Source organism: Molossus molossus, unplaced genomic scaffold (genome assembly GCF_014108415.1).
Source record: "Molossus molossus isolate mMolMol1 unplaced genomic scaffold, mMolMol1.p scaffold_m16_p_22, whole genome shotgun sequence".
Lineage (NCBI taxonomy): Eukaryota > Metazoa > Chordata > Mammalia > Chiroptera > Molossidae > Molossus > Molossus molossus.
The window spans coordinates 26,963,857-26,978,887 of record NW_023425358.1 but is presented as its reverse complement, the minus strand read 5'-3'; the positions used below and the strand labels follow the sequence as shown (position 1 = coordinate 26,978,887).

Genomic DNA, 15,031 nt, shown 5'->3' with positions numbered 1-15,031 from the left:
TTCACAGCCTCCCAGCAAACTGGAAGTAATTGGAAAGCTGCCTTTGCATAGCAAACTTTTAACTTTACCTTGTATACTACAGATTAAAAAACATTTTCTCAAGATGTCTTGTGTATATGACAGTCATCTGACCGTACGAGGTATTGTTTTAAAAAACATTTGGGGTGACTTTGGGGGCCTGATAGAGTATGGGGCTGTTACTAAATTCGCAGACACCCCTAAGGCCCACCACCTGGCTGGAACAAAGCTGGCGAAAGGGCGGCCCCTCAGGCCCCGCCCCCTCCCCAGGTGCCGCCCCGGCCACGCCCCCGCTCTCCATAGTTACGGCGCTGTGGAGGCGGCGGCCATCTTGGCGGCGGAGCGATGAGCGGGTCGAACCCGAAGGCGGCGGGCGCGGGGTCGACGGCTGGGCCCCGGGGGCTGGTGGCTGGCAAGGAGGAGAAGAAGAAAGCAGGCGGCGGCGTCCTGAACCGGCTCAAGGCGCGGCGGCAGGCGCCCCACCACGCGGCCGACGACAGCATCGGGGCAGCGGTCACGGAGCAGGAGCTGCTAGCTCTGGACACCATCCGGCCCGAGCACGTCCTGCGCCTCAGCCGGGTCACCGAGAGTGAGTGCCGGGCCGGCCGCGCCCTCCCCTCGCGCCGGGCCTCGGGCCCCCGTCAGCCTGCAGCGGAGCCCGCCGCTTGCTGCTCGACCGGCCCGAGGTCCACCCAGTCAGGCCGCGCTGCCCCCAGCTCCGTCGGATCGGGCCTGCGCTCCCACCGTCACCTAGACATGGTTGGGAAGGGGCTCCTCTTGTGCCTAACTGCATTACCCTGAGTCTGGCGGCCCCGGGCTGCGGCCCCGGGCTGGGCCGTTCCTCTCTCCGCTGGACTTGCTTGGGTGGGGGCCACAGAGCTTAGCCGATCCTGGTAAATGGGCCCAATACGCCCTCGTTCTGGAACACCCCCAGCCATCAGGCCCCCTCGCCCCCTCACCCCGTCTACTCGCAGCTCGTGCAGCCCAGACCCCTACCTGCTTTCTCTGTCTTGCCCTCCACTCCACCCTTCCCAGCCCGCCTTGGCCCCCGACCCCTTTTGGTCCCAAGCATTGCCCCTTTGTGTGCAGGTGGGCTCTTCCTTCCTAAAACATGTTGCCGTGGCATTTCATGAAAATTTAAAACAGTGCCACATTAAAAAATAATAAAGTTTCAGTTTGCGTACAAAATCTGAAATGTGAATCCTGCTTTTGACACTTGTTGGAGTGAATTAAGAATTATGTCGGTTTCGGAAATGCATTTATAGCATAAAATGCAACCATCCTACACCTACCTTTTCGTTGATATAAGGGAGGGTGGGAAGAAATATATTGCCCACTCCTTATCCTGGGTCTCCTCCTCCCTTTCTCTGTTTTCTTTCAAGCCAAGCCCTGACTTGATATCTTTTCTCTTGCCGTCTCCCCCTTCCCCTCCATTCCCGGAGTTTACAGTCACCTGGTTAGGCCCTGCTTGCCCTGCCCATCCCCCCTGCTCTTCAGCCATTTAACCCTGCAACGCCAGCTCTCCCTTGATGGATTTGAGGCTGCCATAGTGTTATCTGCTGAATTGCATTCGTTGTCAACCTAGGGCTGCTCAGGTGTACTTCTGGGGGTGGGGTAGGCCTTGGTCCAGACTGTATAAAAAGGAATTCCCATCTCCTACAAAATAGTTTTAATTTGATTCTAGATATTTTGATGTCCTTATTTTTCACTACTGTTTGGGCTGGGACTGTCCTTTGCATACCAGAGGTCTTTCTATTCACTTTAGAAGGTCTTTCTATTCACTTTCATTGAAACATTGTGAAAAAGCTTTTCTGTCTGACCCAGTTTTCATTTGGGACTCTGAAGGTGCAGAAGTGTTCATCACTTGGCATTTCTAACCTCATGCTTTATCCTGATATCAGGGATAAATTAGGCCATTCTAGTGCCTGGCCCAAAGCAGCATTCTTGGTGGGCACTCAGGTCCTGTGTAGGAGCTTGGGATTAGTGCTCTGCAAGTCACTAGAGAAAGCCACAGGTCAGAGCTTGGTGACCTCTAGATTTTAAATCCTCACCTGAGGATATATTTTCATTGATTTTGGAGAGAGGGAAAGGAGAGAGAGAGAGGGGAACGTGATGTGAGAGGGAACACAGTCGCTTGCCTCCTGTACGCATCCCAATGGGGTATCGAACCGACAACCTAGGTATGTGCCCTGACTGGAAATTGAACTTGCAACCTTTTGGAGCATGGGACAATGCTCCAACCAACTGAGCCACACTGGCCAGGGCTTGTTACTCTTCTTAAAGTCTGTTCCATTCTGCACGTTATTTATTGAGTACCCGTTAAAAATGCAGAACCGTCCTGGCCGGTTTGGTTCAGCGGTTAGAGCGTTGGCCTGCGGTCCTGAGAGACTCGGGTTCGGTTCCCGCTAAGGGCGCGTACCTCAGTTGCAGTTTGTCCCCGACCCTGGTCGGTTGTGCGGGTGGCAGCCACTCGATGTGTTCCTTTCACATCGATGTTTCTCTCTCTCTCTCTCTGTTCCTCTCTCTCCCTCCCACTCTACCTGAACAAAAAATGGAAAAATGTCCTCGGGTGAGGATAAAAAATAAATAAATAAAAGGTCTTTTTAAAAAAAAAAAAAAATGCAGAACCAATGTCAGCCTTTTTAGGAGTTACAGAATAATCAGTAGCTCTCAGATTTGCCATCTTACTGGAGAGAAAGCTGGTAAAACATGAAACAACTAACGCAAGCCAGCAAGATAAAATAAAGCTCCAGAATGAGTGTGAAAAAAGATACTGTCAGGAGTTATTGTAGAAAGAAATCTGAAATTTTCCATGATCAATAGATACTATTTTGATTAGCTACTCAGGTTGTTGTGGGCTGTACTCCACTTTGGCCTAAAACCCTCACTACCAAGTCTGTCCTGCTGCCTGCGCAGGTATGGCACACCACCTGATTCTGTTCAGCCCACAAGCAAGAATGATTCTTCCTTTTTTCTTTGCATTTATCTTCAGATAGAGCGGGAGGGAGAGAGGGAGGAAGAGAGAGAGAGAAACATCTATGTGAGAGAGACACATCAAGTGGTCGCCACCCACACAACCCCAACAGGGGGTGGAGACAAACTGCAACCAAGATATATGCCCTTAGCAGGAACCAAACCTGGGCCTCTCTGGAACCAAACCTCGGGCCGACGCTCTAACCACAGGGCCAAACTGGCCAGGGCTGGTTCTTCGATTTTTAAATAGTTGTGTAGGGGGGAATACTATCTTGCAACAAACATATGGTTATATAAAATTCATATATCAGTGTCCATAAATAGTTTTGTTAGAATACAGCCATGCTTATTCATTTACATGTTGTCTGGCTGATTTTTGCACTATGGTGACAGAGTTGAATAGTTGTAACAGAGACTGAGTGGCTGGAAAGCCTAAATTACTTATGATCTGGACCTTCACAGAAAAAGTTTGCTGGTCTCTACTTTGTGATACTTTGCTAGTCATAAGATCAATATCAGTGTTTTAAAATGAAGTTTAAAAAAAAATTCTGCCCTTTTGTGACATCCAAGTTGATAGATCATGAAAGGTGTGTAGGCCATTTTTGAGGTATTTACAAAGAAATCTTTTTTTATTCCTGTTTCTGAAGGCGTTATGATAATCCATCCACATCAAGTCTGTGTCTTTTTTCTTTCTTGGATCCCCTAGTTCTTTCCACACACAACTGTTTATAACATAAGAAGAAGTTTTTGTATATATTTAAGTGAATTGTGTAAGAAAAAAACCTGAGTTTGCCTCAAAACTCGAGAAATAAATGAATGGTAGTTTTGGAGAATTATTTAATGGCATTGGTCTCTCTCTCTCTCTCTCTTTCTCATTTTCAGATTATTTATGTAAACCCGAAGACAACATCTACAGTATTGATTTCACCCGCTTCAAAATTCGAGATTTGGAGACAGGGACAGTGCTTTTTGAGATTGCCAAGCCTTGTGTTTCAGGTACGCCTCTATATTGTAACGGTCACTTGATAGTTGGAGCAAAAGGCCTTTGGAGCTTGCGTTTTTGTGGCCATTGCACCCTGTGTCACGGGCTTTAGTGTGTCCCACTTCCATGACCTCCGGAAGCCTGGCCTGCCAGCATGCTGGTTTGAAGCTGAGTTAAGAGGCTGATGTTTGTGCTGGTTACTGTTTATATCAGCTCATGTAATCCTCACACCTCCGGGAGGAGTTATTATCCCCATTTTACCAATAAGGGAACTGAGGCCCAGAATTCTAAGTGACTTTCCTAAGGCCCTGTGCTTGTTCATCTTACCATGTTGCCTCTGTTTAGGAAAGGAATCCTTGAAATTAAACTGTAATGAGGAATGCTCACCTGAGCCTTGGGTCTTGGGGACACTCTAGAAGGGTGATACTGAGGAGTCCAGGCCAGACCATGAAGCAGTTTCACCTGTTTTTTCACTTTCTTTCCTTGGAACAGTGTTTCATATTTCCCAATAAGTCCTAGTTTGGGTTTTAATCTCCACCTTTTTCTGGATGAACAGAAAGCCCAGGCCTATGACCTCATCTCCTTGGGATTCCTTAAATTAGCCTTGAATAGAGGCTTCCTGTGCTTTTGATACAGTTTCAGGGTGATTCATTTCTGGCTGGGGAACCACACTGTCTTTGGAGCACATCACTGGAGATTTAGCACCCCCTGGAGTTAGTTGTTAGAACACCAGCAAAGATAACCCTTCAGAGTATTATTAGCTGTGGTCTCCATTAGTCTGTCTGGCCCTGGCTGGGGTGGCTCAGTTGGTTGAGCACCGTCCTATGTACTGAGAAGTGGTAGGTTTGATTCCTCATCAGGGCATGTGCCTAGGTTGCAGGTTCGAAGTGGGTGTGCGGGAGGCAGCCACTCCATGTCTCTCTCTCATTGATGTTTCACTCTCTCCCTTCCACTCTTTCTGTAAAAATCAATAAAAACTGCCCTGCCCAGTTTGGCTCAGCATTTGGAGCATTGGCCCGCAGACAGATGAGTCTTAAATAAATAAATAAAGATGTTCATTTTGCATCTAGATGACAACTATATGAATATTCACTGAGCAATACTTTAAATGTCTCATATTTGAAGTGAGGATTAAAAAAAAAAAAAGAAGAGAAAGACTAGAGCTTTCTCTCTTTAACAAAAAAATAATAAAAAATAAAAACATTTTAAAAAAAATGAAAACATTGTAAAAAATAATAAGTCTTTCTGCAAAGCTTTTCTCATCTGACTTGCTACTTAGAAAGAGCCTGTATATTTGGTAAGTTGAAAGACTCTCCTGAGAAAGTCTCATTTCAAGTTAGCTGCATAATCAAGGTTAGAGTCCTGGTCTCACCCCACCCAGTATTTTTATGCTGCTGTAATCTAGTACTGATCAAGGCACCTAAAGGCTCAAGCTTGTGAGTACCTAGCTTATTTGAGAGGGTCGGGGCCAGCTAGTTTCCCGGGTCGGGGGAGTTCACATCCCAAAGCCACATGCCTTAGTACTTAGGATTTTCAAGGACCCTAGGACTACTTCATGTTATGTGTATTTGAATTAGACTGGGCTCAGAGTAGTCATTTCAGTACAAAACTGAACTGGCTCAAGAATGTTAGCTGCAGGTACTATAAACATACTTTGCTTTTTAACCTCTCCAAGTCTTTACCTTTAAGCATCTTGGTTCACTTAGAAGGCACTCACACTGAGTCAGTTCCCTCCAGCAGCACTTGTTCTGATGAGTTGGAATCCCTGAGAAGATTTGATCTGACTCTCTGAATCACATGGTTGGAGCCAGGGCTCTAGAGTCTTTGGGTACAAACCCTACTCAGGCTGCTTGCCCCCTTGCTCTTGGGTTTGTCACAGGCAGAGATGTTTGATGCTAAAAAGGCTTCTCTTTGCCCTGTGTTTAGAGTGTCAGCCTGTGGACTGAAGTGTCTCGGGTTAGATTTCCAGTCAAGGGCACACACCTGGGCTGCAGATTCAGTCCTGGACTCTGGTCAGAGTGCATGCGGGAGACACCCAGTTGATGTGTCTCTCTCATAATGATGTTGATGTTTCCTCTCTCTCTTCCCCCCTCCCTTCCTTCCACTCTCTAAAAATCAATGGAAAAAAAAAGACTTTTCTTACGTTGTACCCATGTTCATCCTAGACCTGGAGAAAGTATCCTTGCTGGACACTGGATGGCTACTAGAGGGAACTATCTTTTTGTTCACATCAGAATGGTTTTCTGATTTATTTCACACATTTTTTGCTTCCTGGTTTCAGGAATGGATTAGACCAGAGACCATCATTACCCTGTGGACCCTCATTCAGGTCTCACACATTGGTTCATCGCCAGTGTGTTTCATCCTTTTCCAGGTGGTCAGTATCGGGCCCAGTGTGGCCTGGAATAGGCATCAGTCCGGGAAATACCATACTCCAAGGCTTAGGTCAGTGTCTTCCATTTAAGCAACAGAATTATTTATTTTATTTTACTTTATTTTATCCTCACTTGAGGACATTTTTCCATTTTTTGTTCAGATAGAGTGGGAGGGATAGAGAGGAAGAGAGAGAGAGAGAAACATCTACGTGAAAGGGACACATGGAGTGGCTGCCACCCACACAACCAACCAGGACCGGGGACAAACTGCAACCAAGGTATGTGCCCTTAACGGGAACCTGGGTCTCTCTGGACCGCAGGCCAACGCTCTAACCGCTGAGCCAAACTGGCCAGGGCAAGCAACAGAATTCTTTTTAGGGGTTTGTCTTTGCTGCCTGTCAGAAATGTTTGTGTTCTCTGAGGGAGCCTTTTGACTAGTTTTAACTTGGGTAGTCTCATTCTTCTGGTTAGTGGCTGCCATATCAACTTGGTCAACAGACCTTTAGTCAGATGGACCTGGATTGAAATTTCTGCTCCCTTCATTTACTATTTGAGAGACTTTGGACATGGCACTAACCTCTCTGAGCCTGAGCTTCCTGGTGTATAAAATGGTGATAATAGTAACACCTCACAGGGTGGTTGTGAGGATTCTCTGTAGCCATTAGCACAGGACTGGCATATAACAAGGGCACAGTAAGTATTGGCCAGCCTGCTGGTCGTGGTAGTACTGTTGATTGTGCTGTTTGGACTGGGGTGCCGAGATGGTACACTCAAGATTCTGTGTGCGCTTTCAGACCAAGAGGAGGAGGAGGAGGAGGAAGGTGGAGATGTGGATATCAGTGCAGGACGTTTCGTCCGCTATCAGTTCACACCAGCATTTCTCCGCCTCCGGACAGTTGGGGCTACGTGAGTACCAGTATTTCCTGAGGGGAGAACACTCTGCTTGTTTACCGAGAATAATGTTCTCAGTTGGGTTGGCTTTAGAGGAAGGTGGGGACAAAGTAAGGCTCACAGAGATTTATTTTGCAGGGTGGAGTTCACTGTGGGAGACAAACCTGTGTCAAACTTCCGGATGATCGAACGGCACTATTTCCGGGAGCGCTTGCTGAAAAACTTTGACTTTGATTTCGGCTTCTGCATCCCCAGCAGCAGGAACACTTGTGAACATATCTATGAGTTTCCCCAGCTTTCTGAGGATGTCAGTACGTATCTCCGACTTGTACAACATTCTAGATTCTTGGGCTAGAAGGAACGAACCTTGAAATCCGTCTGGTCCAATGCCCTCATTTTGCAGAGGAGGGAAATCATGATGTGATGCATCTCCAGTCATTTGACATCAGGCTTCTCATTTCCGGTTGCTCCTGTCTAATGTTTCAAACTCTGACGTGATACTGCCTGTATTGGAGCATGGAAGTTTTTAATAACACAGGCCATCCCTTTTAGATGCTTGCTGTGGGAAAGGGAATGACTGAGGGACAGAAGGGGAGGCCCATGACAGTCTCTGGCGCTCTGATTAGATGAAGTACTTCTCCTATTCACTGTCAGTCATGGTTTCCCACCGTGTTCTATCATCTGCTCGGCATTCTCACTTTTTCCTTAATCCCAGCTAGACATGAAACGGGGGGCTAAATCAAATCATAGGTCTGAGGACCTCCTCTTGCTCATTCTCTGCAATAGGAAGGTTGATTGGATCTAGCAGGAAATAGGGAGCTGTCCCAGGGTTTGGAGCAGGAGTGACATGGTGGAAGCAGTGCCTGAGAGGACCCTGGAGTCTGCAGGGGAGGAACCAAGGAAGGCACCAGAGAGAGTAGCAGAGGCAAAGGCAGTGATGGCCCTGTAGGAAGGAAAGAACAGGCTTTTAAAAAAAATGTTGTTGTTGTTGATTTTAGAGAGAGAGGAAGGAAGAGGGAGAGAGAGATAGAAACATCCATGAGAGAGAACATCGATTGACCGCCTCCTACATGCCTCCCACTGGGGGTTTGGCCCACAACCTGGCCATGTGCCTTGACCAGGAATCAAACTGGCGACTTTTTGGCGCATGGGTTGACGCTCAACCACTCAGCCACACTGGCCAGGCAAGAACAGGCTTTTTCAGTGTCAGTGACTTTGGTCTAGCTCTCTCAGGTTTGCATCCTCTGTTAGAGATTAAGGAAAATATCTCCAGAACAGTGAGGATGTGATTGGGAGCCTGTGAATAGTGGTGGAATTTAGTTGGGTTGTGGGGAAGGATCTACTTCTACTGAGTAGTTTTTCAGAATCCGAAGGTCCTTAAAATTGTCATATTCTGACAACCAGGTACTCTTAACTCGTGTGGCATACTGTTCCCGGGTGAAATGAGGATTTCCGGGATGTGGGGTAGGTGTTTATGACAGCACCTGATCCTAGTTTGAACCCTACTCCCAAAGATGGGCTGGAATCTGTAGATACTAGGAAAAAAAGATTATGTATGACATTTTGTTTTTGCCAGAGTCAATATAACTTTTTTTCTTGAAATCAAATAAACTAAAAGAGTGTGGAGGTCAACATACTGCTTATAAACCAAGTAACTTTGGCCTGGGTGGGTTCAAAGAAATTTAAACAATCAGTTTTACCTTTTTAGAACTGTGGTGAAAAATAACATTTTCTCTAGAGGACTCAAAATAGCATGTAATCATTAACTCCAAATTGGTCAGAGGTAGTGACTATTTAATTAGCTTGACTCTCCAGTGTGGTTAAAGAGCCCTGAGCAATGGCCTGAACAAACAAGATTTAATTCTGGATCCTAAGACAGACCTGCTGCTGCATCATTTCCAAGTCAGTACCCTGAGCCGTCCCTGGAGAAGGCTCCTTGCCCTCCGGCCCCTGCACTCACATTCACCTAGGATTCCCTTGGTTGCCAGGGGTTCTCGTGGGCAGTGGCATAGGGAGGCCCAGCCTTTTGTATTTGGCAGGAATGTCTAGGGGAACAGAGAAGCACTGAGTAAATAAGTTGCTGTGGTCCATGTTGGCAAAAGGGTAAGCACATTCCCCTGGGGAGCCGACTCAGAATCCAGGTTTGAGACGACCAAGGAGGGCCTGTCAGTGAGAGATTGGGTCGGTATGTTGAAGTGGTATCATGTTCAGTTTTGAGGCCTCTGTGGTCCCCAGTTCTCCCCAGCATTAAGGGCTGGCTCCCCCTGTTCTGACCTCATTATTCTTTGAATGTACTCACATTTTCCTGAAGACCAGCTTATGAATTTTACAGGTGATACTAATTTTTTTTCCACCTAGACCATGGGACAGACTCACACTATGCCTTTGCATTTTTTCTTTCCCTGACTTACAGTTCGTCTGATGATTGAAAATCCCTACGAGACCCGTTCTGACAGCTTCTACTTTGTTGACAACAAGCTGATAATGCACAACAAGGCTGATTATGCCTATAACGGAGGCCAGTAACTGCTGTGGGACTGGACAGGGGAGGTGCTTTGCTGCGGCCCGTGGTCCTGGCACACGGAAGTGCTTAAAGCTGCTGTATGTCACCCGCCTGGAACCTGGCCCCAGGAAGCCAAGGCTGGGGTGGTAGTTTCTTGTGCTTCAAGAGAGGTGCCAAGCAGTGCTGTGTTTCCTTCCCCAGTATTTTTTCTTCCCCTTTTTCCCCTGCCCCTTAGGTTACAGAGGTACTATATAGTAGAGTAAAAGATTAGGATAAGGTTTCTCAAATCCAGATATAAAAGAAAGTTTATTTTCATGTAGTCATAGCTGCCTACTGGTTGTCCTGATGATCGTGGGTCTCTGGCACAGCTATGCCTGGGTGAGGAGGCTCTGGCCAGCCTGCAGGTTAGGGCCTTCTGTAGGTTCCTGGGTGCTGTGGGAAGCTGCAAAGTCAGCCTCTTCCGGGCATCTCCTCTTATTTCCGGTGTTGCCATCAGCACCATCTGTGCATAGTTGTAAACCGATTGGGAAGAAACTTGAAAGGGGCTGGAGGGGAGGAGTGGTGCCAGGTGAGGCACTAGGGCTGGGGAAGGCTGCCACCCTGAAGGTCCATTTTACAGAGAGACCTGCTCATCTGCCTGACTTTCACAGTCCCCAACCAGTCCATCTGGGGATCCCGCAAGGTTTCAGCCTGGCAGTGCCTTCCTGTTCTTACTGGAGGGTAGGTGAGCTTGCTCTGCTTCTCTGGGCTCCTACCTTTTGATCACCTTCTGAAACAGAATGTGTCTGTTTTGCTCTTGGAATAATCATCTCTCTTGAGGCCAGAGCAGGCCTCATTGTGTGTGTGTGTGTGTGTGTGTGTGTGTGTGTGTGTGTTTCCCCCAGACTTCTTTTTTGGGAGGTTTTATAAAATACCATTGGTGTTCCCAGTGTATGTGATACGCAGTTAAACTTGTGATAGTTGGGGCTGGTATAGTTACAAACCAGCAGCTGCTTAAAGGAGACATTTGATTTTCTCTGCACAGCATAACCCGGAGGATTGGTTTTTGATGGGGATTTGCCTCTAAAACTCTATAGATTTCTTATTTAGGAGGATTTTTCTGTCTGCCTTTCTACTGAAGTATTTTCTGGAATCATCCTGGCAAGTCAGATCTAAGTAATGCATATCTGATCCTGCAGTGTGCTAGTTGGAATCTTTTTGGGTGTGAGGCCTCTCAGCCTGTTTCACCTGTTGCAATCAGAGAGGTGTGCTCTCGGAAAAGCTTCCTTGTACATCTGCTGCTTTTACTCTCAGGCTTTTATTGGGTATACTCTCACCTCCTTCTCTCCCTGCGGTTGTCTGACTGTGTGGGTGGCTTTAGGTGCTCAGCCCATTCCATGATTGTTGCTGTGGCCAGGATTTAGCATTGATAGGATGGTAGTTGTAGGGAGGTCCCAGGTATGTGATAATAGTCACTGTCACCATTACAGGTACTGACAGGAGAGCTGTTTCCCAAAGTATGTGAGAGGAAGGCTGTATGAGGCCAGGGAAAGATGGCCAGAACTGCATTCACAGACCAATGTGGCCCCCAGTTTGGTTCTAGAGCACGAGTGGTCTTGAACCTTGGCCCAGTGCTTTGTGCCAGGCCAGAGTCTGGGCTGTGCCGGATGCTGACAGCTTTCTCACTGAGAAAGCCCTCAGTTAGCCTTGTGTGCCAGCACTGGATACAACCAGTGAGGGAAGGAAGAGACCAGGCACCCTGCAGACCAGAGGAAATCTCAGAACTGGAGCTGACTACAAATCCAGGTGCCTTACGTGGGGCTCTGCTCCTTATGCTGCTGGGGAAGGCTGCATTGCCCTCATTTCCTCCCCATCCGTGGGCAGACGTCAGCACTGCCTCCTGTCCTGTTTCTCACTGTGGCTCCTCCAGCACGTTGTTCCTTTTGAGCTTCAGAATCACCCCTCCTGTGACACAGCCAATCAGAAGAGTTTCTATTATTTGATATTTAATTAGCATCTAGGCTGTGGTTTCTGTTGCTGTCCTAAGCTCTGCTCAGTAGAGTGTGTTTTGGAAATGTGTCCCAGGGAAGATTGTGTCTTGTATACTAGCTTTTGTGAGGAGGAGGACCAGCAGGGCAGAGGAGGCAGGCACTCTGGTTTGAATAGTGCTGTGTCCCCTTCCCCACTAGCTTGCCTTAGTCTCCCTGGAGACCATTTTGAGGCCAAGTGCTCAAAGTGCCCAGTAGATAGGAATTGTCGTCTGCGATTGAAGATCTGGTGTTCTATGTCTGAGACTCTGGGTTTTTGTGTCCAGCTACTCAGGAAATCTTGAGAAGCATCACCACTCTGGGGTGTTAACCAGGGTGAGTTTGAAATTCAAGCTTTTGTACTTGACTTGGGCAGAGAATTGGAAGTCATACTTTCTCTGAAAGTATCTGAAACAGTCAAAAGTTGAAGTAGGACAGGAGGTCATGTTAGGAAGGAATCTGGACTGTTGATAGCCATTATCTTGTGGGTGATACAATGGGAGGAACAAAAGTCCCTGTGTGGGAGGCCATGCTTTCTATTCAGGGCTGGCATCTAAGAGGCGGCCCTGGAGGGAGCTTGTTCCAGTGGACTGGCAGGCTCACCTGGTACCACGAGGCCTGCTACCTCTCTTGTTTTGCTCTTGACCCTCTGCCTTGGAATCTCCTGGGAGAGAGCCTCTCTTTTCCTGTAAAGCCTTTGGGCTAAGATGCCCTTCTAGCTTCTCCAAAGAAGATCCTGGTTTATTTTATTCTGTGTTCTAAAGAATAAACAGGAAATAACAGTAGTTCTGGTATAAAATAGGCTGCCCTCTCCTTATGTGTTAGCTCAGAGTTATCTTGAAGAGAAGGTAGTCTTCAGGGGCATGTAAGACTCCCTGAAGACACCCATCGTCTTTGGGCCACCCAAATAATGATTCCCAAATAAGGGCAGTGATTTGGGAACGTTGGGTCTAACCCATAGACTGGTGATTCTTAAAATGGCAATGACAGAAATCTTCAACATATTTTTTCAGTTGAAGTGGAACTCATTTGTGGAGTAGATATAAGAGGCTGTGTCTAATGTACAGATAGGGTGAGCTTGCCTTAGTGTGTTCTGCCCTGCTGGTAGGCTCCCAGGGTACTCTTTTTCCTCTGTAAAATCATTTTTTCTGGTGGCCATTGTCCCCAGAAGGTTTGGAGAATGACGACTATCCTAGAAATCCTAGTGCAGACGCCATGCCAGTGCGCAAGGATTCCTGATGCAGAGGGTGCTGCCGTACCTGTGTGGGCCTTCTCGTGAACCACCTGCTACATTCCACGTTACAGAACAGTCTTAGCCACACAAGGGACTGGTGAGGTGGACTTACCCCTTGTTTGACAAGGACCATGTAAAGTCACTGAAGTTGTAAAAGTCTATTTTTTCCCTGTAAATCTATTTTTCCCAGAGTTGAGAATCATCAATGACCTGATCTGCCCTTCCTTCTCTTTCCTCTTCACCTGAGATCCTCATTCCAGTTTTTAGTTTTCTGTTTTGCTGTTTTGCTAATTGTTTTATAACCACAACAAGTGAGTACAGAGAATGCCCTGTACAAAACGACGCACTAAAGGTTCAAGATCAAGGTGTTCCTTTAGGCAAGGCTGAAGATTTCAGTCTCTGGTATTTGGAATTTAGGCTGCAATCCTTATTTTTGGATGGATCACTGGGTGTGTGGTACAGTCCATGCTTTTAACCAGATTTGAACAGAAGAATGGCCACTTGGCCCAGGTAGAAGATGAAGTGTTTGGTTTCATGTGTCACGTAACTACCGAAGTTCCTCCCCATGATGCAGTGCCAGGTGGGGTTGTACTTCTTGTCAAACTCCCCCTCCCCCACCCAAGTTATGAGAGAAAGGAGAAGTGCGCCATCTGGGTTGCAGAGGCTCAGAAAACAAGTTACAGAGGCAGAAGAAGGGTCCTTAGAGCTTCGGAGAGAGAGCCAAAGCGGGTAGGAAGGGGAAAGGGAAAGGCATAGCCATGCTCCCCAGAGGGAGAGCATCTCAAACTCCTTAATGTGGGCCACAGTATCCTTCTCTGTGTTACATTTCTCCAACGCCTGCACATTCCATGGGTCCTGTTGCATCTCCTTCGACATATCCTATCGGCCTTTCGGTAGCACGTGGTTATAGTGGAGCAGGGTTGGCCTCCACGATGGTCTCCTGGGGGAGGGGCTGGCGCACCTCCTCATTCCAGTTTGTATTGTCTTTGTGTCCAAAGTAAACTAGGTGACTTATTTGTATAAAGTGTTATTTTGCCACAAGAGACAGAAATAAAAGAAAAATTTTCACAGTATATGTACCCTCTTTTGTCTCTGGACTGGGCCTTTTGTGTTGCTGGGGGGAGCAGATATGGGGTGGGGATGGCCTTTCTTTGAATAATTTGAGCATAACTGGTTTCTAGGGTGATTGGAGAACAGTATTGAGCTTTAGGTTTAATGTTTTCACTTTATTTTGCAAATTAAAGATTTGAGAATTAAAAATTTATATACATATTTGCCCTGGCCGGTTTGGCTCAGCGGTTAGAGCGTCCGCCTGTGGTCCGGAGAGACCCGGGTTCGGTTCCCACTAAGGGCACGTACCTCGGTTGCAGTTTGTCCCCGGCCCTGGTTGGTTGTGCGGGTGGCAGCCACTCGATGTGTCCCTTTCATATCGATGTTTCCCTCTCTCTCTCTTCCTCTCTCTCCCTCCCACTCTGTCTGTACAAAAAATGGAAAAATGTCCTCGGATGAGGATTAAAAAAAAAAAAAAAAATTTATATACATATTTAAAAGTTAAGGTGTGTTTTAACTACAGTAAAATTCACCTCATTTAAGAGTAAAGTTTGATGAGTGTTGACAAATGTATACAGTCTTCTTACCCCCATCCCAGTCATGATACAGGGCATTTCCATAACCCCAAAAAAGTTCTTTCGAGTTCCTGGTGTTTGTGGCCAGTTTCCTCCTTTCACTCCAGCCCCTTGCACCCACTGTCTGTTGGAAAACTTGCATACTTTAAAAAATTTTTTATATATATATATTTTTTTATCCTCACCCAAGGACATTTTTGCATTTAACTTCAGATAGAGCAGGAGGGACAAAGGGAGGAGGAGAGACAAAGAAACATCAATGTGCGAGAGACACATTGAGTGGCTGCCACCCACACAACCCCAACCAGGGCCGGGGACAAACTGCAACCAAGATACGTGCCCTTAATGGGAACCGAACCCAGGACTCTCTGGTCCACAGGCCAGTGCTCTAACCGCTGAGCCAAACTGGCCAGGGCAACTTGCA

At 47.0% G+C, this 15,031-nt stretch overlaps 1 protein-coding gene across 1 annotated transcript; it reads left to right on the top strand.

The window, feature by feature from the left end:
* Positions 1–363: 363 nt before the first annotated feature.
* Positions 364–9,786, top strand: UNC119B (unc-119 lipid binding chaperone B). The gene is made up of 5 exons (XM_036276458.1): positions 364–607; positions 3,874–3,987; positions 7,143–7,254; positions 7,378–7,550; positions 9,653–9,786. The coding sequence occupies exons 1-5, from the start codon at positions 364–366 to the stop codon at positions 9,763–9,765; spliced, it is 756 nt and encodes a 251-aa protein (XP_036132351.1). The 3' UTR covers positions 9,766–9,786.
* Positions 9,787–15,031: the final 5,245 nt, after the last annotated feature.